General features: G+C 39.1%; 1 protein-coding gene across 1 annotated transcript in view; it reads left to right on the top strand.

Moving 5' to 3' along the window:
• Positions 1 to 16,301, top strand: part of FZD6 (frizzled class receptor 6) — a 33,831-nt gene extending 17,530 nt beyond the window's left edge. Inside the window, exons 2-6 of the mRNA XM_052651799.1 lie at positions 5,963 to 6,159; positions 9,579 to 10,596; positions 12,972 to 13,120; positions 14,523 to 14,957; positions 16,109 to 16,301. Coding sequence (XP_052507759.1) covers positions 5,963 to 6,159; positions 9,579 to 10,596; positions 12,972 to 13,120; positions 14,523 to 14,957; positions 16,109 to 16,277 — 1,968 coding nt within the window. The 3' untranslated portion in view covers positions 16,278 to 16,301. The remainder of the gene's footprint in view (positions 1 to 5,962; positions 6,160 to 9,578; positions 10,597 to 12,971; positions 13,121 to 14,522; positions 14,958 to 16,108) is intronic.
• The last annotated feature ends 10,630 nt before the right edge of the window (positions 16,302 to 26,931 follow it).

Here is a 26,931-nt window from a genome sequence, read left to right as displayed (position 1 = left end):
ATCCTCTAGTTGCTTCCTTAAAAGGCATATTTGAAAGGTAAAATTTTGCTTCCTCACAGGGCCCAAAAGATCATTATTTTACTGTCAGCTAAATGTTTGGTTGGGTGTAGAATTCTAAATTGAAAGTAATGCTCCTTCAGAATTTTATGAATTATTTCTGCATTGTCTTCTAACATCTGATATTATCAAACATTCAGAATTTAATTCCTTTGCATGTGGGCTATTTTTTTCCAGCTGGAAATATTTATGATCTTTTCTTCATCTTGATGGTTTGAAATTTTTTGACATGCCTTGTCATTGTTCATTCATTGCTCTGAATAGTTATCATTTGTTCAATAAATATTTATAGATAAATCACTCTACACTCACACAAATGGTTCTAGGCACTGTGGACACAGCAGTAAAAAAAAAAAAACAACAAAATCCCTTCCCTTTTGGAATTTACCTTCTGACAGTGAAGGCAGAAATAAACTAGAGAATATATCAGTTCAGTTCAGTTGCTCAGTCATGTCCAACTCTTTCCAGTGCCATGGACTGCAGTATGCCAGGCCTCCCTGTCCATCACCAACTCTTGGAGCTTGTGCAGACTCATGTCCATCGAGTCAGTGATGCCATCCAACCATCTCACCCTCTGTCATCCCCTTCTCCTCCTGCCTTCAATCTTTCTCAGCATCGGGATCTTTTCCAATGAGTCAGCTCTTCGTGTCAGGTGGCCAAAATATTGGAGTTTCAGTTTCAGCATTAGTCCTTCCAGTGAATATTTAGGACTGATCTCCTTTAGGATTGACTGGTTTCATCTGCCTGCAGTCCAAGGGACTCTCAAGAGTCTTCTCCAGCGCGACAGTTCAAAAGCATCAATTCTTTGGCACTCAGCCTTCTTTATAGTCCAGCCCTCACATCCATACATGACTACTGGAAAAGCCATAGCTTTGACTAGACAGACCTTTGTCAGCAAAATAATGTCTCTGCTTTTTAATATGCTGTCTAAGTTGGTCATAGCTTTTCTTCCAGGGAGCAAGCGTCTTTTAATTTCATGGCTGCTGTCACCATCTGCAGTGACTTGGGAGCCCAAAAATAAACTAGAGAATATGTAAAACTGGTAATATAATGAGATGTCTGATAATGATAAGGGCTATAAAGAAATATAAAACATAGTAATGAACCAGAGAAAGACAGTATAATTTTCATGTAGGGCTGGCAGGGTATGCCTCTCTGAGGTAACAGTTGAGCCAAGACACAAGCTGTGACTACCTGGAGGAAAAATGTTCCAGATGAAGGGAAAAGCAAATACAGGATCCTGACGTATACATGGAATGCCGAGAGGCAGAAAGCCAGTCTGGTGGCAGTGGAGTAAGAGAAAGAGTTAGAAAATGAAACTGGAGACATAGCCAAGGGTCAGGGAACTTAGGCCTTATAGGACTTAACAAGGACTTTGAATTTTTTTTCCTTTGGGGTCTTTCGGACAAGGATAAATTTGCATTTTAAAGAATCAGAGAAATTGTAAGATTAGCAAGAGTGGTAAGTAGTGAGACCTGTTGTTGTTTGGTTGTTCAACTCTTTTGCGACCCCATGGATTAGCATGCCAGGCTCCTCTGTCCCTCAGATTTACCAGGCAAGAATACTGGAGTGGGCAGCCATTCCCTTCCTTCTCCGGGGATCTTCGTGATGCAGGGATCGAACCTTCCTCTCCGAGACCCCTTCTTTAGAAGCCGGTGCTTTACCGCTGAGCCACCAGGGAAGCCCAGTGAGACCTGTCAGGACTGTTTCAGTAGTCTAGGTGAAATATACACTGGCTTAGATGTACTAACTTAATAACGGTGAGTCCATATAGTCAAAGCTATGGTTTTTCCAGTAGTAATTTGAGAGTTGGACCATAAAGAAGGCTGAGCACCGAAGAATTGATTCCTTCGAACTGTGATGCTAGAGAAGACTCTTGAGAGTCCCTTGGACTGCAGGGAGATGAAACCAGTCAATCCTAAAAGACATCAGTCCTAAATATTCTTTGGAAGAACTAATGCTGAAACTGAAACGCCAATACTTTGGCCACCTGATGCCAAGTGCCGACTCATTGGAAGAGACCCTGATGCTGGGAAAGATTGAAGGCAGAAGGAGAAGGGGACAGAAGAGGATGAGATGGTTAGATGGCATCACTGATTCAATGGACATGAGTTTGAGCAAGCTCCGGGAGATGGTGAAGGACAGGGAGGCCTGGCGTGCTGCAGTCCATGGGGGTTGCAAATAGTCGGACAAGACTGAGTGATTGAACAACAACAGCAACAAATGGTCACATTTGAGATGTATTTTGAAGGGAGAGCCAGTGGATTTGCTGATGGATTGGCTATGGAGTGAGGAAAGGAGAGGACTAGAGGATGAATCTTTGGATTCTTGGCCTGAGTAACTTGGCGAATGGTGGCACTAGCTCACTGAGATGGGAGACTAAGGCAGTGTTTGGCGGATAGGGGGCAGTGGGTTTGAGTTGTGTTTTCGACGTGTTAGGTTTGAGATGCGTGTTGACAGCCAAGTGGAGTTGTCCAGAAGGCAAATGGTCATTCAAGTCTAGGATTCACAGGCGAGATAGAGGCCAGAAATTGTGAATCCTTCATGGAAAGATGGTGTTTAGTACCATGATTCTGGATTTGTTTCTCCTGAGGAGTTGGGTATACAGAGAGTAGATAGAGGTCTGAGGAGTGAGCCCTGGAGTGCTTCAGTATTTCCAGTTGGGAAATGGAAGAAATCAGAAGAGGAATGGAAGAAATCAGAAGAGGAATGGAAGAAATCAGAAGAATGAGATCCATAGAAATTCAGGAAAATCCGTGTTATAGAAGTCAGTTGAAAAAAGTATCTCAGGAGGAGGGCAGGATCTACTGTGTCAAATGTTAAGAGTTGAGTAGAATGAGGACTCAGAATTGACCATTGGATTTGACAATCTGAAGCTTATTGGTATCTCTGACAAGCAATTTCACTGAAGTATGCAGACAAAACCGGACTGGAGAGTGGGCTCGAAAGGAAATGGAAAAGCAGAACTGAATAAAGTGGGTAAAGATAACTATTTCCAGGTTTTTTGTTTGTTTTTTTTTTATAAAGAGGAAGAAAAAAAAGAAATGATACCTGAGTTGGAGTGGGAATGTGGAGTCAAGGAAAGATTTTTTTTAATGGTAGCGATAATAGAGTAAGTTTGTATGATGGAATCACTGTAGCAGAGGGGGGAAATTATTGCAAGAATAGACCATTACCAGAGGAAAGTCCTTGATTAGAAAAGTGGGAAGGGGTCCAGTGTACAAATGCAAGACTTGGTTATGAGTTCAAGCCATTCAACCATTGAAACAGTAGAAGAGAGAGAATATGGATAAAGTCGGTTAGGTTTGGTACCTTTTGTGAGAGGTTAAGGAAATTATCTTCTGGTTATTTCTGACTTTTCAGTGAAGTAGGAATCAAGTCATCACCTGAGAAGAGAATGTAGAAGAGTTGACTGACATTTTAGCCCAGACATGTTTTAGAAGTGGGATTGCAATGTGCTGCCAACCTTTCCACTGTGGAAACTGGCATCCTCCTGTTCTGAAAAATATTCTTAATTTCTTTATTTGATTGTCACCCTAATCCCATCTTCCTCGTTTATTTCTGTAAGTCCTTTAGTCAGGAGTTGGACACTTAGACTGGTACTCCTATGGGCTGTCTCTTCTTTCAGCTTTATCTTCTAGTGCTTCTATAGAGTTTTTAATTTCAGCTATCTTATTTTTAAATTTTCCTTACCATCTTATTCTTTTTAATGGAAGCAGTAGCTTCTCATTTAACTTACTAAGCTTCTTGTTTGTTTTGTGGTTTGTTTTCTTCTCTTCCCTGGATAATCTGTTTCCTCCACGTTTCATTTTATCTGCTTGCTTATTTTAGTTTCTGTCCTTCATGGTGTTTTCTGCAGATGCCTGATGATGCCTGGCTGTGCAGTATGTTTGTGTGGGGCACTGAAAAGCTCTGTGTGAGTGAGTGGGCCTTGTTCCTGATGGGCTTCATAGTGAGGTGAGCTCGAGGTCAACTAGCTTTTCCACTGTCCGTGTGTAGAGGTCTTTTCTCCAAAGCTGTTGGGTTTTTTCCAAAGTTGGGGGATGCTAGGTATCTGCCGGTTTGCCGGCCTTTGGGAAACAGAGCAGGAGAAGGTGAGGGCTTCCTGTTTCCACAGGCAGCCTGTTCCTTAGTTCCTCCCTTCACTGTGGATCGTGCTTTTGCCCTGCTCTGTGCCTGATACCCAAGTGCCGAACGTCTAGTTCCATCTCTTCTGGAAACAGCCTTGGTAGGATGCAGTGGTCATCTGGCTGCCTGGTAGGGGTTGGGGGGGGGGGTGACATAGTGAGGAACTAATGTGTAAACGTTCCTCCAGTTGTAACCTTTTATGCCTCTCTGTGCTTCAAAGAGCTGAGACTCTCAGATTCTTTAGGGCAAATGAATCAGCTCATCCTCATGTGAATCCCTCCATTCCAGCTTTGTCCCATTAAGCCACTTACCACTCCTCTAGTAGCTTTCTGTCGCTCAAGGTTTGGGGCTTTCCTTTTTGTTGTTTTATTTCCTTTTTGTTCTTTGGAGGACTCTAATATGCTAAAGTAGTCTTTCTTGTTCGCTTACTAGTGGGTCTGTCCTGTTAGTAAGGAAGCAGGGAGGAGGGAAAGGAGATAACCATGTGTGTTCAGCCTACCGTGTTCTTCCAGAACCTAGCCACACTCCCTAAAGGGTGAGAGTCACAACAACTACGTTTCTTGAGTACTTCATACCAGACTCTGTTCTAAGCGCCTTCCATTTATTAACTTTTTATTCATAACAATCGTGTGTGTGTGTGTGTGTGTGTGTGTGTTAGTCACTCAGTCATGCCCGCCTCTTTGCCATCCCACAGACTGTAGCCCACCAGGTTCCTCTGTCTGTGGAATTCTCCAGGCAAGAATACTGGAGTGGGTTGCCATTCCCTTCTCCAGGGGATCTTCCCGACCCAGGAACTGAACCTGGGTCTTCTGCATTGCAGGCAGATGCTTTACCATCTAAGCCACTAGGTTGAATATTTATTGAGTATGTAACTATATGCTCAACGCTGTTCTAAGCACTTTACATTTATTAACCTTGTATTCATAACAATCTTATGAGATAAGTACTATTACTATTGCCATTTTACAGATGAAGAAACTAAGGCACAGTGACTTTAAGTAACCTGCCAGAGTTATAAAACTAGTAAATGTGGAACTAGCATTCAAACACAGCTGTCAGACTGTAGACATCTCCTGCTTACAATTCTCCTAGTATCCCACTCCTTCTTTTATAATCCAAGCAATTTAGCATGTCATCTGTGCTCTCTGTGATCAGGTCAAGGAACCTCTTCAGTCTCATCTCTGTCTACTCCATCCTGGACTTCAAGTCTTTGACCTTGTATTCTAGTCATAGTGAACTTCTTTCCCTGAATCCACCATATTCTTATGATCCCCATGCCGTTTTTCATGCTGTTCCCTCCACCCCAAACATTCCTTTATTCTCCAGTATGCTCAGTATAGTGATAGGATATCTTAAGATATACTTGCATGCATGCCCAGTCATGTCTGACTCTACAACCCCATGGACTATCACCCACCAGGCTCCTCTGTGCATGCAATTTTCCATTCAAGACTACTGGAGTGGGTTGCCATTTCCTCCTCCAGGGAGCATATGCTTATAAATTGAATATTTGCATAATTTATTTCATCTACCAATCAACTCATACTTTTGATTTAACCCTAATGTCTGCTTGAAAATGCATAATTGTATAAATTAATATTCCACTGTGTATGAAGGGTTCTTATGTCTAATTAAACACTTATCTCCTCAGATTTGATTGTATTGAGAGTGAGATTTAAAATTCTTTTGGAGTCTAAGTGAAAAACTATATGCTAAAAAATTCATTTGTTGTATTAAAATGTTTTCTAACCTTCTCTTATTGTTTTTTTTTAAATAGATTTTTCTTCCTCTTGCAAATCTGGAATGTTCACCAAATGTTGAAACTTTCCTTTGCAAAGCTTTTGTACCAACCTGCACTGAGCAAATTCATGTGGTTCCACCCTGTCGGAAATTCTGTGAGAAAGTGTATTCTGATTGCAAGAAATTAATGGACACTTTTGGGATCCGATGGCCTGAGGAACTTGAATGTGATAGGTAAATTATGTTTTCAGCTGAAAGCTACTGATGATATTTTCATATTGGTATTAATTTTCAAGAATGTTAGTGACAAGCTTTCATTATTTGTCAATGACTGTTTATTGCACACTTAATATATGTTAGGCACTTGTATATCAGCACTGTACACCGTGGTGAGCAAAACCAGACTTGGTTCTTGTTTTTAGAGAACTTACAGTGGGGTGTGAGGAATAGAGAGTAATCAAATAAGCATAAAATTAAATGCACAATTCAGTTCAGTTCGGTTCAGTTCAGTTGCTCAGTCGTGTCCGACTCTGCGACTCCATGAATTGCAGCAGGCCAGGCCTCCTTGTCCATCACCAACTCCCGGAGTTCACTCAGACTCACGTCCATCGAGTCAGTGATGCCATCCAGCCATCTCTTCCTCTGTCGTCCCCTTCTCCTCCTGCCCCCAATCCCTCCCAGCATCAGAGTCTTTTCCAATGAATCAACTCTTCGCATGAGGTGGCCAAAGTACTGGAGTTTCAGCTTTAGCATCATTCCTTCCAAAGAAATCCCAGGGCTGATCTCCTTCAGAATGGACTGGTTGGATCTCCTTGCAGTCCAAGGGACTCTCAAGAGTCTTCTCCAACACCACAGTTCAAAAGCATCAATTCTTTGGTGCTCAGCTTTCTTCACAGTCCAACTCTCACATCCATACATGACTACTGGAAAAACCATAGCCTTGACTAGACGGACCTTTGTTGGCAAAGTAATGTCTCTGCTTTTGAATATGCTGTCTAGGTTGGTCATAACTTTTCTTCCAAGGAGTAAACTTCTTTTAATTTCATGGCTGCAGTCACCATCTGCAGTGATTCTGGAGCCCAAAAAAATAAAGTCTGACACTGTTTCCGCTGTTTCCCCATCTATTTCCCATGAAGTGATGGGACCAGATGCCATGATCTTCATTTTCTGAATGTTGAGCTTTAAGCCAACTTTTACACTCTCCACATTCACTTTCATCAAGAGGCTTTTTAGTTCCTCTTCACTTTCTGCCATAAGGGTGGTGTCATCTGCATATCTGAAGTTATTGATATTTCTCCCGGCAATCTTGATTCCAGCTTGTGTTTCTTCCAGTCCAGCATTTCTCATGATGTACTCTGCATAGAAGTTAAATAAGCAGGGTGACAATATACAGCCTTGACGTACTCCTTTTCCTATTTGGAGCCAGTCTGTTGGAGTTACACCTATGCTAATACAATGAGTGAGGGTGCAGAGTTCTTTGAGAATGAATGAAGATACCTTTGCTCTAAACTGGGGGGAAACGGGCATTATTATCAACTCATGGACCTTTCTGCATATGTCTTGATTAATTACTTTTATCTGCTAATCTTTAGACATTGGAAGCTTGTAATTTGAAATATTCTACTGACATAGTGAGACCTCATATAATCTGGGAACGATGGTGACAGTTCTCTTTTTGTTTCTTTATCCATAGACTAAAGAAACTCTAGAGCCTTTGTGGAACTCATACACTTCTGCTAGATGCATAATCACTTTCTAGAACAACTGATAATACATAGTAAAGTGAAGGTGTTCTTACTGTACATCTTAGGAAATCCCCTTATATGGAAACTTTTCCCCAAACAAGGAATCATATGCAAGAATACTTATTGTAGCATTACCCATAATTTTTTTAAATGAGAAAAAGTCTGGGGGCTTCCCTGGTGGCCCACTAGTTAAGAATTTGCCTTGCAGTGCAAGGAACACTGGTCTGGGAAGATTCTGCATGCCGTAGAGCAGCTAAGTTCATGCACCGCAATTACTGGCCCCACACCCTAGAGCCCATGAGCTGCAACTGCCGAAGCCCATGTGCCCAGAGCCTGTGCTCTTCAGCAAGAGAAGCCCCCACACCAACAAAGAGTAGCCCTCACTCACTGAGACTAGAGAAAGCCCTCGCGAGCAACGAAGAACCATCACAGCCAAAAAAAAATAAAAGATTTTTTTAAATGAGAAAAAGTCTGAAAGTCCATTGTAAGAATAAATAAGTTGTGATGTACTTACACACTAGAATACTGCCATACAGTTATGAGTGTGGTTGACCTACATCTGTCGATATAGATAAATCTAAAAGTTGTACCATGTCAAAAAAGTTCAAAATCTGTAAAACAATACTGTATAACATTATAGTTGGAAAAAACATAGTAAGGGAGGGGAAATAAAAACTGAACTTGTAGTAATGAATACTTTGGAAGAGAGAGCAAAGAGAATAGGACCAGAAAGGGGTCCCAACTGTATCTGTAATAAAGTAAAACCTTTTAAAAAAACTAGTAGATACATCCATGTTTTTATATGGGCATACATTTTATTATTTTCTATTCTTTCTAAGGCATATTTAAAATGCGTTCTCCTTTAAAACCTCCACTAATTTCTTTTTTTTTTAATTTTTAAATTTTTTGGCCATGTGGTATGTGGGATCTTAGTTCCCCGACCAGGGATCAAACCCATGTCCCCTGTGTTGGAAGCATGAATCGTAACCACTGGACCCACCAGGGAGGTCCTCCACTAATTCCTAAACCATGTAGCTCCTCCAAAAAAATTCTAGCGTGTAGAAACTCAGTGATAAAGTTCTGCACAAAGCAGAAATATCGCTTGCATCATTCTGGACTGCTCTGAAAAATGGAGGCAAATAACCATACCTCAACAAAATGGTGATGTGAGTTCAGCTGGTCCTCAACCTTCCTCTTGGTGATCTTCTTGCCCTTCTTTATAAACTTAGAGATCACTTGAGCTTTGTCTTCTCCATCCAGGAAATGATCTCATTTCATTCATTTTAATTGTTATCACCTTACTGTGTGGCTGATCTACTTTGCTTATGGATGTTAAAAAAGAAAAATTCATTTTCCCAAGACTTATATTTCAAAATATTTCAAACAGATAAGCCAGCATCTTTTTGTCTAGAGACTACCAATCAAGATAAATTCTTTATTAAACACTTAGCCTTGAAATCAGAATTTATTTAACAGTTATTAATTGATTGTTTTCCAAGTAAGGGAGTTTTCATGTTCATGTGCCTAATACTTAATATTTATGGTAGTGTGTTGGGGCCCGATTAACAACTACAATTTTTTAGTCAATTTCAAAACTTCCTTCCCAACTGTAAACCTGTATCTGCTTAAGGTTGTATGTCTCCCCATCAGTTATGAATGCATAAGAAGGGATATCCCTGGCAGCCCAGTGTTTAAGAGTCCGTGCTGCCAATAAAGCGGGTGTGGGTTCAATCCCTGGTCAGGGAACTAAGATTCCACATCCTGTGTGGCTGGGCCAAAAGATTTTAAAATGATAATAAAAGAATTTTAAAATGAATGCATAAGGAACACTTTATAGTTGTGAAGTATAGCATTAAAATAGTAACGCGAAAATGTTGGCTTCTTTTATTTTTTGTTAAATCTGTACAGATTACAGTACTGTGATGAGTCTGTTCCTGCAACTTTTAACCCACATACAGAGCTGCTTGATCCTCAAAAGAAATCAGAACAAATCCGAAGAGACATTGGATTTTGGTGTCCAAGGCATCTGAAGACTTCTGGGGGACAAGGCTATAAGTTTCTGGGAATTGACCAGTGTGCACCTCCATGCCCCAACATGTATTTTAAAAGTGATGAGCTAGAGTTTGCAAAAAGTTTTATTGGAATAGTTTCAATATTTTGTCTCTGTGCAACCCTTTTCACATTCCTTACTTTTTTAATTGATGTTAGAAGATTCAGATACCCGGAGCGACCTATTATATACTACTCTGTCTGTTACAGCATTGTATCTCTTACGTACTTTATCGGATTCTTGCTAGGCAACAGCACAGCGTGCAATAAGGCAGACGAGAAACTGGAACTTGGTGACACGGTGGTTCTAGGCTCTCAAAATAAGGCTTGCACCATTTTGTTCATGTTTTTGTATTTTTTCACCATGGCTGGCACTGTGTGGTGGGTGATGCTTACCATTACTTGGTTCTTAGCTGCTGGCAGAAAATGGAGTTGTGAGGCCATTGAACAAAAAGCAGTGTGGTTTCATGCTGTTGCATGGGGAATACCAGGTTTTCTCACCATTATGCTTCTTGCCATGAACAAAGTTGAAGGAGACAACATTAGTGGCGTCTGCTTTGTCGGCCTTTATGACCTGGATGCTTCTCGCTACTTCGTCCTCTTGCCACTGTGCCTTTGTGTGTTTGTCGGGCTGTCTCTCCTCTTAGCTGGCATTATTTCCTTAAATCACGTTCGACAAGTTATACAACATGATGGCCGGAACCAAGAGAAACTGAAGAAGTTTATGATTCGAATTGGAGTCTTCAGTGGCCTGTATCTGGTGCCATTAGTAACTCTTCTGGGATGCTACGTCTACGAGCAAGTAAACAGGATTACCTGGGAGATAACTTGGGTCTCTGACCACTGTCGTCAGTACCATATCCCATGTCCTTATCAGGTAAAAGCTATCATTTGTATTATTTCACTATTTAACATGGCATTCCCTGGAAATATCTTTGAATTCATCATGAAGCTAAAATTAGATTTCAGATGAGAAAATCCAATAGAGGGAAATGTTCCCTAGGCATCAGTTGAAACGGGGATGAGTGTCTTAAGAGGTGTTTCCTCAAGTTTTAGCTTCGGTTACACTGATAGTAAAGTGCCTCTTTTAGCGGTTCTTTTAAAAATTAAGTTAGATTGCAAAGGCAGATGAATGGGAATGAAGAATAGAATCAGAAGGACAGGTTCTTATTATATGGAGAAGAAAAGTAACTTTTGCTGAATTGGGAGTAGCTTTTAATTCTTTAGTTAGTTGAGAAAACCCTTATTTGGGTTTATAATAAGATGATATATAACATATCATTTTATATTTTACTCATATATACTTTTAAAAACAGAATTTTTGCCTAAACTATCCTGTCATTTCTTATGACAAAAAGCACAATTAAAATAAAACATGATTTATGTGTTTCTGATACTTCTGATTAAAGTTGTGATTTTAAGATTTAAAAGTATCTGAAAATAGAAAATCTCTTAGAGCATTTTAGTTGAGTTTTTAAAATAGAAGCTTTGTGCTTTGTTTCTAATCGATTTTATAAATTTTTCTTGAATATCTATATATGGTACTGACTAATGTTGCTTGTGAGTGCTATATCATCACAGTGTATTAGATTAAGCAATGTATGGACTGAATTATTTTATGTAGTAATTTATATTCTAGAAAGTTACTGCACTGTAACAGTGAGACCTATTTTACATACTGATATGTGGGGATAATGGTTTTACCTGCCTTACAGCCTGTCCATAGACTGTTATCCATCATCTGTTTTTACTATATAATCACTAAGGAAGTACTCTTAAAGTGATCCTGCCATATTTTGTCCTAGATTGCTCATATTTTTGGCAAACTAGGGGGGAAGGCAACTATTACATACTGCTAAAAAGTGTAAGATATATGATGTTTTAAGATTATATTTCATGTAAAGAAAAACTGTATTAGCAGATAAAGTGAAAAAATTCTAATCTTATAATGGGGAAGGACTTTATGATATAAAATTCATGAAAGAAAAGATTGCTAAATCTGACTAAGGAAAATTTTTTTTTCAGATTCTGCATGGCAAAAAAACCCACCATAATCAAAGTCAGGAGACCAACTGGGAAATTTTATTCACACTTCACATCATAATTAAAGAGCTAATTTCCTTACTTATAAAGGGTTCTTATAGATCAATAAGAAAAAAATTAACAATCTGATATAAAAATGACAAAAGGATATGTCAAGAGGTCACAAAAAAGAAAAAGAAACAAGCTATTCTTGACATAAGAAAAATGCAAATTAAAATTATAATAAAATCATATTTCTGCTTATGACATGGCAAATGTGGTTTTATAACCACCGTATTGATGAAACTTTGGGAGAATACACGTTCTAGACTTTGCTGCCCCATTAGTTTAACCTTCTGTGGAAGAATTTTTATAATATCTGTTATTTAAGATGCACGTTCTCTTTGATCCTGTCCTTCTGGGACTTTATCAATAGATCTCCTGACAGATGTGAGATATTACAGACATACAAAGTAGTCACTTTAGCATTATTTGCAATGGCAATAGGAAATAACCTGAACATCTATTAGTAGGGGTAGTTGAATAAATTATAGTTCATTCACACAATGGAGCAGCCTTTAAAAAGAATGAAGTATTCTATTTACACTAATATAGAATGGTCTCCAAGAAATATTAGTAAGTGTAAAAAGAAAGATATAATGCATAATGTATAGTATTTTGATATTATATAACATTCTAAAAATATTTGAAAGTTTATGCTTGAAAGAAAAGTATGATTTAATTTTTATAAAATTTCCACATTTTTTTCATTTTACTGATGCTTACTTTGTTCTCACCTAGTTTTTATAACCATCAGTAGTACCTAAAGACTCTGAAATAGTATGCTGTTAAAAATGAGTTTAAATGTATTTTTTTTAATAGATTATAGTTAAGGAAAATAGATAAATATTGAGAGGCACATATTTTGGGAATTATAAGAGGCTGCTATACTTACAGGAAAAAGAATGCCAGATATCAAGCCAAGGATGTAAAGACATCCTTCCTAAATATATTTAATGTGTTATTCCCTTTCTGCTTATATATTTTGATAAAAGTTCTTTGATCAGAACTTCTATGAGGAATGTATTACACTTATATCACTATTCATTATGCCATATCAAACATTTCATAAGACCAACTGATTTATACTTTTGTTCAAGTTTTACAGTAACTGTATAGATTTCTCTTTACTTTAAATTTATCACTGAAATTCTTCTTATTTATTTGTAGGCAAATGCAGAAACTCGACCAGAATTGGCTTTATTTATGATAAAATATCTGATGACATTAATTGTTGGCATCTCTGCTGTCTTCTGGGTTGGAAGCAAAAAGACATGCACAGAATGGGCTGGATTTTTTAAACGAAATCGCAAGAAAGAGTAAGCATCTATTGAATTATGTGACATTGTTTTAAGATAAATAGACCAAATACCAAGGAACTATTCAAATCATCACTGTACCAGAGTTTCATTATATTGACTGTTTTTTCAAGGTCTTTTGAAAGTCTTGAAGTCTTTTTTCATGGAGAGAGATGCTTTATTTTAGTATTTGCTACAGTAGTCTTTGACATATACTATTCTATTGAAATATAAATACAAAGTTTGTAAAATGTATATTTTCTTTCCATGGCTTATAATATATCCAGTATTATTACTGCTATCATTGAATTCATTGTTTTGGGTTCAGCATTGTAAATAATTTTATCCTTTTTTATCAGTGATAAAAGATGAAATGGGTCAAATATCAATATATATTAAGCAATATAGAATATGATTCAAATGTGGTATATGATCATTACCTTTACATTTTATTACACATAGTACTGACTTAACATGTCACTTATTTGTCTTGTCTAAGACGGTAAAAATTTCAACTTATGGAATATTCTTTAACAACATAGACTTACATTTATGAATAAATAGTTAATTTTATTATTTATATATGTTATAAATTGTGTACTATCAATGTAATACAGAGTTTTTTAACTGTTTCCAATTGGTTTGATTAGTGAACATTTTTGTGGTAAAAATTTTAGAACCTTTTTACAAATTAATTTTTGAAGCCTGAAGAATTCATTTAACTGGACTTTAATTTCTTTGAACGATTATTATATCTCTATCCCTGGTGGCTCAGACGGTAAAGACTCCACCTGCAATGCGGGAGACCTGGATTGGATCCCTGGGTCAGGAAGATCCCCTGCAGGAGGGCATGGCAAACCACTCCAGTATTCTTGCCTGGAAAATTCCATTAACAGAGGAGCCTGGCAGGCTACCGTACATGGAGTCAGACACAACGGAGTGACTAAGCACATCCCATATTTATATGCCCACACTAACTTCCGAATAACTTGCTATAACTTGAATATTAGAAAGAAAGCAATTGTATTTAAGCAAAGACCATTAATTATATTCTATATTCTCTCTCTCTGGTTTACTTTCATATTTTATATCTTTGTTTATGATACACATACAGATAATCCCCTACTTTATGCCAGTTTGAGTTTTTTTGCCCTCATCTTTTGATTTTGCGTATTTAATTTCCTTCTGCTATTTATGGTGACAAAAGCCACCGACAGTGTATGCACAAAAGATTTCACTTCATGGCCATCTACTGATATCTCAAAGTATTTATAATCCTAGATTTTTATAAATAATGTAAATCATATAGACTCTAACTTGAATGAATAAGGATTTTTGGCACAAGATGTATGATATGCTTTACGGTTTCTATTATAACACGTAACCTTTATCCAGTACACTCTCTCCTTGAATTTTCTTACAGTCCAATCAGTGAAAGCCGAAGAGTATTACAGGAGTCATGTGAGTTTTTCTTAAAGCACAATTCTAAAGTTAAACACAAAAAGAAGCACTACAAGCCAAGTTCACATAAACTGAAGGTCATTTCCAAATCCATGGGAACCAGCACAGGTGTGACGGCAAATCATGGTACTTCTGCGGTAGCAATCACTAACCATGACTACTTAGGACAGGAAACTCTGACAGAAATACAGACTTCACCAGAAACATCAGTGAGAGAGGTGAGAGGGGATGGAGCGAGCACCCCCAAATTAAGAGAACGGAACTGTGAGGAGCCTGCCTCCCCAGCAGCACCCAGCTCCAAACCCTGCGGGGAACAGACGGACAGGAAAGGCCAAGGCCGGGCAGGCAACGTGAATGACAAGAGCAGTGTGTCTGAAAGTGCGCGGAGTGAAGGAAGGTGAGCTTGGACTTGCTTCTCTTAAATCATGTGACTATTTCAAACACTGCCTTACACATTTTTCATTAAAGGATAACATTTTCATTTCCAGCCTATAGCTGGAAAGAATGCATTCTTTGAGATGACAGGTCTATACATTTTTAGTCCAAGTCAGTTTGGGATTAAGAAGTGTAGATTCTGCGTATAAATGCTCTTTTATAGTTTAATTCTTAGTATTGGGAGGAGCCTTTTATGTATATTGTTCAAATAGAAAAGTAATGCTCATTTCTATGGTAATTGTTAAGAGTTGCTTGTGAATTTAGGGAAATGTTTGATTCATGTAAAATACAGGCTATTAAGTTTCAGTTGCCCACTCCAGTGTTCTTGTCTGGAGAATCCCAGGGATGGGGGAGCCTGGTGGGCTGCCGTCTATGGGGTTGCACAGAGTTGGACACGACTGAAGTGACTTAGCAGTAGCAGCAGCCCTACATTATAATACTGTCTAAAAGGTATTTGTCATTTTATATGAGTTTGATTATACAATGTTTTTATTTTCTGAACGTGAAAGGATATTGACATTACTTTTAATGAATTTTTCCAAATGATCATAAGTGATCCAAACACAGGTAAGTATTGAATTAGCCAAAATATTGACAGCTGACTACTTTAAGGTCTCAAGGCTGTCTTACCTTATCCTCCCAAACTAGACCAAATGTACCTCCAGCAGCTTTTGCATACTAGATTATGTATTATTAGATAAATGCCTTTATTGTCCCCTAGATTTGTAAACTCCTCAAAGGTGAAGCTGAGGTCATACTCATCTTTGTGCTCCCAGCCTCTTACACAGGGTCTAATCCATGGGGGAGAATCAACAAAAGGTTTGCTAAACTAAGGGCAGGAATCCTGTCTTATTCCCCATGAGATACCATGCTTAGCCCGTACAGGGTTGATGCTTGATGAAGTTTCTGAAGTTAGCAAAAATTGTTTTTGAAAATAAATTATTTGTACTTTGAGGTGTTAAGAGTATACGTAAAGAGTTAATTATTTTCTGATAAAAGTGGTTACTGACTAGGAGTAAAACTCATGGAAAGAGAAATAGCAGTTGTAAGGACATCCAGCATCGCGTCTCTGCTTTGATGTGTATGTACATCAGCTTTTGTTGTTGTACCTAGGGTAACCCCAAAGAGTGATGTCCCCGAAAGTGGCCCAGTGCAGAGCAACAGCATGCAGGCGTCCAGTTCTCCAGAGCCAGGCAGCCTCAAAGGCTCAACATCACTGCTTGTTCATTCGGCTTCAGGAGCTGGAAAAGAGCAAGGCGCTGGCGGTCATTCAGATACTTGAAAACCAGGCCATCGTGTTACTGAGAAGGGGATTCCTGCTACACTGGAGGTGCCAGTACACTGTCTTACAAGAATCACTGTTACAGTTTGCTTTTGCACTTAAAGCTACATTGCCTCTTGTTACACTGAAAACAATAGATTCTGAGAATATGATTCGTTTCACACAGAGGTTAATGGCAGCAATATACCCCCCCAAACGGGAATGTGCAGGTTAATAATATTTTTCAAGTTGTGTGGGAGGAGAGACTGTTAGAGGAATCTTCATTTTCGATTTATGAAGATTCTTCTGTGTCAAAAGTGTTTTAAATTGTACTATGCGGTTTCACTTTTCTAGTATAAAGTCAAGATTTTTCTTTGCTGAAGTATTTAAAACTTATCTTTATATCATTTTTATATATTTGAAAATGAATTTTTATGTTTTGAACTTTTTTTAGGAATCTTAAGTCTATTCAGATATTTTTATTATGTTATTCCAACAGCTGATTTTAGTTAGCACTATTTTGGTAGCTTTTACATTGAATTTCTAAGAAAATAAGTATTCTTTTGTAGTATGAAAAGTAGTTGATACACTGAAATTCATTTATCATGGAAATTCACCTTTAAAAACCTATTTACCTTATCATCTTCAATGTGTGAATTTTATGAAGTCTAGTTGTTTTAGGAATTTCACAAATCTATTATGCAACTGAAATAAGGTGCTTACTGAGTGTCCAATGTTGATATTATGCTGCTGACTGATCCTTCTGATTTTTTAAAATGAAATTTTCTGAAGGATTAGTAGATGAATTGTTACTCTTTTATAAATTAAGCCAAGCGCAAGGTGAATTGTTACTGTTTTATAAATTAAGCCAAGTGCAATTGATTTCCTTTTTTAATATATCATGACTACCCGAGATTGTGTTTGTATGACCATTTACAATTGCTTATACATTTAACTTTTGTTTTTTTAACATTTCGAATACTACAGACTTTTTGCATTTTTGCAGTATCTTTCTCAGACATAATGTAGAATTCATCTGTGCAGCTAAATAGGATTTTGCTGAATATTCAAACATGTGCTAGCGGTATTAGTGACAAACAAATGGAAAATATATATATACAGTCCTGATAAACAGAATAAAATATATTTCATGTAACATACTTTGAAATATTAAAGAATTTTCTTAATTTTGTTTTCAATGAGTATCTTTCCCTGAATGAAACTTTGTTATACTTTTGGTTTTTTTCTCTTATTTAACATTCTATTAAAGTGTAAAAAGAAAATCATCATGTACTGTATGAAAAATGTAAATATTAACTTTTCCACATTTTTTAACTTTGTATACAAAAATTTTGTGTGATCTTTTCAGTAATAAAATGTTCTCTGCATATGAGATTATAGAGTAATCTATGGTTATGCACAGTGTTCCTGGCCCAAGAAGTGGTATCGTTTTTCAGATTGGTGGTTCCATGACTAACAAGCCAGAATAGGCTCTTTTTTACCTGGAGAATCAAAAGACAGTCAAGGCTTGTGTTATTTCTTCTTTGTCACAGTTTCTTCTCAAAGTATATTTCCTGTTCAGTCACTGAGTCACATCCCACTCTTTGCAATCCCATGGACTGCAGCATGCCAGGCTTCCCTGTCCTCCACCATCTCCTGGAGTTTGCTCAAGTTCATGTCTACTGAGTCGGTGATGTATAGTGTAATTATCGGAGAAGGCAATGGCACCCCACTCCAGTACTCTTGCCTGGAAACTCCCATGGACAAAGGAGCCTGGTAGGCTGCAGTCCAGGGGTCGCTAAGAGTTGGACACGACTGAGCGACTTCACTTTCACTTTTCACTTTCATGCATTGGAGAAGGAAATGGCAACCCACTCCAGTGTTCTTGCCTGGAGAATCCCAGGGACGGGAGAGCCTGGTGGGCTGCCATCTATGGGGTCGCACAGAGTCGGACACGACTGAAGTGACTTAGCAGCAGCAGCAGTATAATTATAGAATTGTTTTTGTCATAACTTTTTAGAGCCAACTGTAGACCTGAGATGTGGGATAAAGCAAAGGGAACCCAGGACCCTACTTTCACTCCTGACAATGAGAAATAAAACAAGATCATCCTGAAAACATTAGAAAAACTTAATAAGATCATGTGAAATTGCCAGGTTAAGATTTGGTAGAAGAGAAATTCACACTGCCAAGCCCAACATTTGGAGCTTTTTTTGCCTAGGAAGCATTTGACAATTCAGAAAACCTGGCTGAGACATTGAACGGTGCCGTTATCAGCCTCAAACTCTGGAGGATGAGGACAAGGAGAACGGAGTCAGAATTGTAACCTCAAAGGGATGCATCCTAGGGTAGGATGAACTATAAGGAAAGCAACTCTGCTTTTTTATCTGGGTGGACTAGAAAAGTCTCTAACCCTGGAATTAGAATAAGGTGGTTTTGGATAACTGTGACCATCAGGCACCAGGCAGAAGCAAATGAAAATTTTCTCTGGAGGAAGAAAATGTCATTTTACCTACTCTGTGGATATTTTTTCAAATACAATGTCCATCATATACTCAAACATACTCAGATATGCAAAAACAATACATGAACAAGAATTGGGACAAGCATCAGACAAGAGAAAAATATTGAGAGATACTCCTAAATTGCCAGGCATAGGTTCATTAAACTAGTATAATTTAAAAAGAAAAGAAAAAGAAAACAATAGTGAGATACCACTGCACACTTATTAGAATGGTTAAAATCCAAGAAATTGACAGCATCAATTCCTGCTGAGGATGCTCTCATTTGTTGCTGATGGGATGCAAAATGGTATAGGCAGTTTAAAAACATTTGGGCAATTTCTCACACAGCTAAATGTGGTCTTACCATATGATCCAGCAATCACACTCCTAGGTGTTTAACTGATTTATAAAGACACACTACCCTTGACATGCAGTATAAAACCCTCCACTCTTTCAGTCTCATCGGAACATAGTGACTTCCTCCCTTGACGCACACTACCTCCACCAGGTGAAAGTCGGTATCAGCAGTGATAAGTCATACTGAGAGTACGTACCCTTCGTATGATGTGCTGAAAACGGCACTTGACCTCTGTGACCTTCCTCCCCCAAATTTCTAACCACTCGAGTCATGACTTCTCAAGTCACACAAATCTAGGCAGATGGAGTTTTTACAAAATACCTGACCAGTAGTACTCCTCAAAACTCTCAAGGTCATCAAAAACAGTCTGAAAAACAGTCACAGCCAAGAAGAGCTAAGGAGACATGATGTAATGTAGTATCCTAGAAAAGAAAAGCTACATTAGATAAAAAACTAACAAAATCCGAATAAAGCATGGGCTTTAGTCATTTCAATTCAGTGGAATGCTCATTAATTATATATGCAATAAGTTCCTCCCCTCTGCTGGCTCTCTGTCAATGGCATTCCTTTTCATCAGTTGCTGGACACTGTAGATCAATGCTCCAGTTTTCCTGTTTTTCCTCTCCTTTTGTTCATGTCTGAATTTTTGTTCTCTAAGAAACATTTGAAATGTTTCTCTAAGAAAACATTTCGAGCTTATCTTCTAAATTCCTGTTGAATTTTTATTTTGGCTATCATTTTTTAATTTCACAGAGCATTTTGTAGTACCTTCCTGTTTTCATGACTCTTTTTGAAATTATGCAATTTTTGAAATTATGTATGCAATCTTCCTACATTGGAAGATATATAATTTGCTTTTTAAAGGTCATAGAAAATATATTAATAATTGTTATTTTGTAACATGACTTATTAAGGTCCTTTAGGCCCTCATAATTTTATAGTTGATTTTTCCTGGATTTTCTAGGTAAGTAAGCTTTTTGTAACAAATAATGATAATTTCATTTCTCACCTTTTAACTAACTTGATCTTGAAGCCAGTAATCATTAATAGTGAATAGTAGCAGGTATTCTTGTTTATTTTAATGAAAATGCCTATAGATAACAATGTTGGCATTTGATATAAAGTAGTTATTTTTACTTGGGTTTCTCTTACCTTGGGCGTGGGGTATTTCTTCACGGCTGCTCCAGCAAAGTGCAGCCGCTGCTCCTTTCTTGGATGAGGGGTATCTCCTCACCACCGCCCTTCCTGACCTTCAACGTGGGATAGCTCAAGGTAAGAGAAACCCAAGTAAGATGGTAGATGTTGCAAGAGGGCATCAGAGGGCGGACACACTGAAACCATACTCACAGAAAACTAGTCAATCTAATCACATAAGGACCACAGCCTTGTCTAACTCAGTGAAACTAAGCCATGCCCATGGGGCAACCCAAGACGGGCAGGTCATGGTGGAGAAGTCTGACAGAATGTGGTCCACTGGAGAAGGGAATGGCAAACCACTTCAGTATTCTTGCCTTGAGAACCCCATGAACAGTATGAAAAGGCAAAAGGATAGGATACTGAAAGAGGAACTCCCCAGGTCAGTAGGTGCCTAATATGCTACTGGAGATCAGTGGAGAAATAACTCCAGAAAGAATGAAGGGATGGAGCCAAAGCAAAAACAATACCCAGTTGTGGATGTGACTGGGGATAGAAGCAAGGTCCGATGTTGTAAAGAGCAATATTGCATAGGAACCTGGAATGTCAGGTCCATGAATCAAGGCAAATTGGAAGTGGTCAAACGAGATGGCAAGAGTGAATGTTGACATTCTAGGAATCAGCAAACTAAAATGGACTGGAATGGGTGAATTTAACTCAGATGACCATTATATCTACTACTATGGGCAGGAAACCCTTAGAAGAAATGGAGTAGCCATCATGGTCAACAAAAGAGTCTGAAATGCAGTACTTGGATGCAATCTCAAAAACGACAGAATGATCTCTGTTCGTCTCCAAGGCAAACCATTCAATATCACGGTAATCCAAGTCTATACCCCAACCAGTAACGCTGAAGAAGCTGAAGTTGAATGGTTCTATGAAGACCTACAAGACCTTTTAGAACTAACACCCAAAAAAGATGTCCTTTTCATTACAGGGGACTGGAATGCAAAAGTAGAAAGTCAAGAAACACCTGGAGTAACAGGCAAATTTGGCCTTGGAATACGGAATGAAACAGGCCAAAAGCTAATAGAATTTTGCCAAGAAAATGCACTGGTCATAGCAAACACCCTCTTCCAACAACACAAGAGAAGACTCTACACGTGGACATCACCAGATGGTCAACACCGAAATCAGATTGATTATATTCTTTGCAGCCAAAGATGGAGAAGCTCTATGCAGTCAACAAAAACAAAACCAGGAGCTGACTGTGGCTCAGATCATGAACTCCTTATTACCAAATTCAGACTTAAATTCAAGAAAGTAAGGAAACCACTAGACCATTCAGGTATGACCTGTATCAAATCCCTTATGATTATACAGTGGAAGTGAGAAATAAATTTTAGGGCCTAGATCTGATAGAAGGAGTGCCTGATGAACTATGGATGGAGGTTCGTGCCATTGTACAGGAGACAGGGATCCAGACCATCCCCATGGAAAAGAAATGCAAAAAAGCAAAATGGCTGTCTGGGGAGGCCTAACAAAAAGCTGTGAAAAGAAGAGAAGCGAAAAGCAAAGGAGAAAAGGAAAGATATAAGCATCTGAATACTTCCCTAGTGGCTCAGACGGTAAAGCATTTGTCTACAATGTGGGAGACCCAGGTTTGATCTCTGGGTTGGGAAGATCCCCTGGAGAAGGAAATGGCAATCCACTCCAGTACTATTGCCTGGAAAATCCCATGGACAGAGGAGCCTGGTGGGCTATGGTCCATGGGGTCGCAAAGAGTTGGACACGACTGAGTGACTTCACTTCGAAGCATCTGAATGCAGAGTCCCAAAGAATAGCAAGAATGGATAAGAAAGCCTTCTTCAGCAATCAGTGCAAAGAAATAGAGGAAAAGAACAGGATGGGAAAGACTAGAGATCTCTTCAAGAAAATTAGAGATACCAAGGGAACATTTCATGCAAAGATGGGCTCAATAAAGGACAGAAATGGTATGGACCTAACAGAAGCAGAAGATATTAAGAAGAGGTGGCAAGAATATACAGAAGAACTGTACGAAAATGATTATCACGACCCAGATAATCACGATGGTGTGATCACTCATCTAGAGCCTGACATCCTGGAATGTGAAGTCAAGCGGGCCTTAAAAAGCATCACTATGAACAAAGCTAGTGGAGGTGATGGAATTCCAGTGGAGCTATTTCAAATCCTGAAAGATGATGCTGTGAAAGTGCTGCACTCAATATGCCAGCAAATTTGGAAAACGCAGCAGTGGCCACAGGACTGGAAAAGGTCAGTCTTCATTCCAATCCCAAAGAAGGGCAATGCCAAAGAATGCTCAAACTACCGCACGATTGCACTCATCTCACATGCCAGTAAAGTAATGCTCAAAATTCTCCAAGCCAGGCTTCAGCAATATGTGAACTGTGAACTTCCTGATGTTCAAGCTGGTTTTAGAAAAGGCAGAGGAACCAGAGACCAAATTGTCAACATCTGCTGGATCATGGAAAAAGCAAGAGAGTTCCAGAAAAACATCTATTTCTGCTTTCTTGACTATGCCAAAGCCTTTCACTGTGTGGATCACAATAAACTGTGGAAAATTCTTCAAGAGATGGGAATACCAGACCACCTGACCTGCCTCTTGAGAAATCTGTATGCAGGTCAGGAAGCAACAGTTAGAACTGGACAGGGAACAACAGACTGGTTCCAAATAGGAAAAGGAGTATGTCAAGGCTGTATATTGTCACCCTGCTTATTTAACTTCTATGCAGAGTACATCATGAGAAATGCTGGACTGGAAGAAACACAAGCTGGAATCAAGATTGCCGGGAGAAATATCAAGAACCTCAGATATGCAAGATGACACCACCCTTATGGCAGAAAGTGAAGAGGAGCTAAAAAGCCTCTTGATGAAAGTGAAAGAGGAGAGTGAAAAAGTTGGCTTAAAGCTCAACATTCAGAAAACGAAGATCATGGCATCTGGTCCCATCACTTCGTGGGAAATAGATGGGGAAACAGTGGAAACAGTGTCAGACTTTATTTTTGGGGGCTCCAAAATCACTGCAGATGGTGAGTGCAGCCATGAAATTAAAAGACGCTTACTTCTTGGAAGAAAAGTTATGACCAACCTAGATAGTATATTCAAAAGCAGAGACATTACTTTGCCGACTAAGGTCCGTCTAGTCAAGGCTATGGTTTTTCCTGTGGTCATGAATGGATGTGAGATTTGGACTGTGAAGAAGGCTGAGCACCGAAGAATTGATGCTTTTGAACTGTGGTGTTGGAGAAGACTCTTGAGAGTCCCTTGGACTGCAAGGAGATCCAACCAGTCCATTCTGAAGGAGATCAACCCTGGGATTTCTTTGGAAGGAATGATGCTAAAGCTGAAACTCCAGTACTTTGGCCACCTCATGCGAAGAGCTGACTCATTGGAAAAGACTCTGATGCTGGGAGGGATTGGGGGCAGGAGGAGAAGGGGACGACCGAGGATGAGATGGCTGGAGGGCATCACTGACTCGATGGACATGAGTCTGAGTGAACTCCGGGAGTTGGTGATGGATAGGGAGGCCTGGCATGCTGCGATTCATTGTGTCGCAAAAAGTCGGACACGACTGAGCGACTGAACTGAACTCAACTGAGGTATTTTTAACAATAGAAATATCCTGTTCCATTTGACAATTTTTTTTTAATTGGCAGTAGGTGTTGAATTTTATCAAATGCCTTTTGCTATCAGTGTTGTTCAAGGGGGCTAACTGCTGTCACAAACAATCCTCAAAATTTTAGTAGCTCATACATAGAAAATAGGTAACTAATAAGGACCTACTTACAGCACAGGGAACTCTTACTCAATATTCTGCAATGGCCTATAAGGGAAAAGAATCTAAAAAGTGAGTGCTGAGTCAGTTGTGTCCGACTCTTTGTGACCCTATGGACTATAGCCCGCCAGGCTCCTCTGTCCGTGGGGAGTGGATATATGTATAAATGATTCACTTGACTGTACACCTGATACTAATACATAACCGTAAATCAACTATACTCCAATGATTTTTCTTTAAAGTTGAGTATTCTAAAATCTGTTTCCACGCTTCCCTGGTGGCTCAGATGGTAAAGTGTCTGTCTGCAATGCGGGAGACCTGGTTCAACTCCTGGGTTGGGAAGATCCCCTGGAGAAGGAGATGGCAACCCACTCCAGTATTCTTGCCTGGAGAATCCCATGAATGGAGGAGCCTGGTAGGCTATAGTCCATGTGGTCGCAAAGAATTGGACAAGACCGAGCGACTTCTTTACTTCATTGCCACTCACAGGACAAATGCAGATGTTCTTGAGGTAGCCTGCGGTAGCCTGCCAAGTGAGTCCTCAAGCACCCCTCACTTCTGTCTGTCTGATGACTCTGCTGTCTGTCAGGGCTTCAGATTCTCCTCCAGATCTCTCTGCACCCCGCCAGCAGGTGGAGGCAGAGAGAGAAAGAGCAACCACCTGCACACAGGAAAATATGGCTTGAGCGGGGAATTGGCTTGCTTCACTTTCAGCTACATTCCATTTGACAGAACTCAGGCATAGATCCATACCTAACTCCAAGGGATGCTGGGAAATGTGGTGCATCCGAGAGGGTGAAGGAACAGGCTCAATGAGCAGCTCAACAGCAATGTTTTAGTCCACAATTGTGATATCGTCAGCACTTTTCCTAATATAAGATATCCTTTCATGCTTTGAGTAACTAATTGATCTTAAACACTTTCTATATCTACCTATGTTCTAAATGATGTCTCAACCATGGGCATAATGTTTGTAATCAGTAAGCTTGAATTTTTTTTAAGTATTCATTTTTAATAAACTTTAAAGCCATCTTCTTAACTCAAAAGAAAAAAGCAGTTTCTCTTTTTCCCAGGACCAGTGCCTCCGATGCAAAAAGAGCCTGCTATTTTAGAGTCAGTGACATAAATTTTTTTTTAATCTTTATTGAATTTGTTATAATATTGCTTCTGTTTTATGTTTTGGATTTTTTGGCCATGAGTCATATGGGATCTTAGCTCCCCAACCCAGGATCAAACCCGCACCCCCTGCCTTGGAAGGTGAAGTCTTAACCATTGGACCAGTGATGTTAATTTTTGTAAGAATTAACATGACCTTTTTAAACCAAGAAAGTTGACCTAAATTACATACTATATTTACATTTACAATAATGAAGTTGGCATGAGCCATGTGCAGCTAAATTCAACTGCAGTTAAGATATGATAAAGCAGCATTTATCACTATAAAAATCAGCCACAAATCCTCAACAGAACTTGGTGGAATGCCATCTTTCAAAAAGACAGTACCCTGTTGGGATCCATCGTGGCTATTCATGGTACTGAAAGAATCTTCCCTAGACTTTCCTCGAAAAACTAGACCAAAAACAGCTTGTAATTGCCACCCATCATCAAAGTCACAGTTTTAGTGCCTCTTTGCTTCTCAGAAGCATACCACTGGTGGGTGTTTCCCACCAGTACTGCTGGAAAGTTTAAACATTGCCAAGGCAGTTAAACACCGGTACTCTCAGGAAATGAAAGATGTAATTTTTTAATAAACGCAGAAGCCCTGCTGTTACTTTTCTGCCTGAATATTATCATCTTTAATACCTTACTGCTCACACATCAAAGACTTAAAATTCCAGTTGCTAAAGGTTTTAACAGTGATCACTGGGACTTACCACATGCAGAAGACTCATATTTTCATTAACTCACAATGGCAATGAATCAACAAAGAGAAAAGAGGAGAAAAGATTAAAGGGCTAATAGAAAGAAAGATTCTTCAAAGTGCCTTGCACAGCAAGGAGATCAAACCAGTTCATCCTAAAGGAAATCAACCTTGAAAATGCATTGGAAGAACTGATGCTGAAGCTGAAACTCTAATACTCTGGCCATCTGATGTGAAGAGCCGACTTATTGGGAAAGACCCTGAGGCTGGGAAAGATTGAGGGCAGGAGGAGAAGGGGGTGACAGAGGATGTGATGGTTGGATGGCATCACTGATTTCAATGGACATGAGTCTGAGTAAACTCCAGGAGATAGTGAAGGACAGGGGAGTCTGGCGTGCTGCAGTCCGTGGGGTTGCAGAGTCAGACATGAGTTAGAAACAGAACAACAATAAATAGCTCATACAGCTCAGCATCAGGAAAACAGCCCAATCAAAAAATGGGCAAAAGACTTAGACATTTCTCCAAAGAAGACATACAGAAGAGTAGATTTGAAACATACACGCTACCATATGCAAAATAATTAGCCAGTGGGCATTTGCTGTATGACATAGGGAGCTCAAATCTGGTGCTCTGTGACAACATGGGGTGCGGTGGATGACGGAGTGGGAGGTGGGAGGGAAGTTCAGGAGGGAGGAAACATACGTATACCTACGGCTGATTCATGCTGATGTACGGCAGAAACCAACACAACATTGTAAAACAGTTATCCTCCAGTTAAGATAAATCAAAAAGAAGAGATTAAAGGGCTAACCCAAAGTTCAGAAGACACTGGGACCCAGAGCTAAACAGTAATGAAAATGGCATAGTAAGTTTGTCATGAGCATAACCAGAGGAGCAGAAACCAACCCAAACAATATGAAAGAAAGATGATAAAAGAAAAGGAAGGCAGAGGAACTTCCCTGGCAGTCCAGTAGTTAGGTAAGACTTCGCCTTCCAATGC

The sequence above is a fragment of the Budorcas taxicolor genome, chromosome 14, assembly GCF_023091745.1.
Source record: "Budorcas taxicolor isolate Tak-1 chromosome 14, Takin1.1, whole genome shotgun sequence".
In the NCBI taxonomy this organism is placed as follows: domain Eukaryota; kingdom Metazoa; phylum Chordata; class Mammalia; order Artiodactyla; family Bovidae; genus Budorcas; species Budorcas taxicolor.
This window is presented reverse-complemented; position numbering and strand designations above follow the sequence as displayed.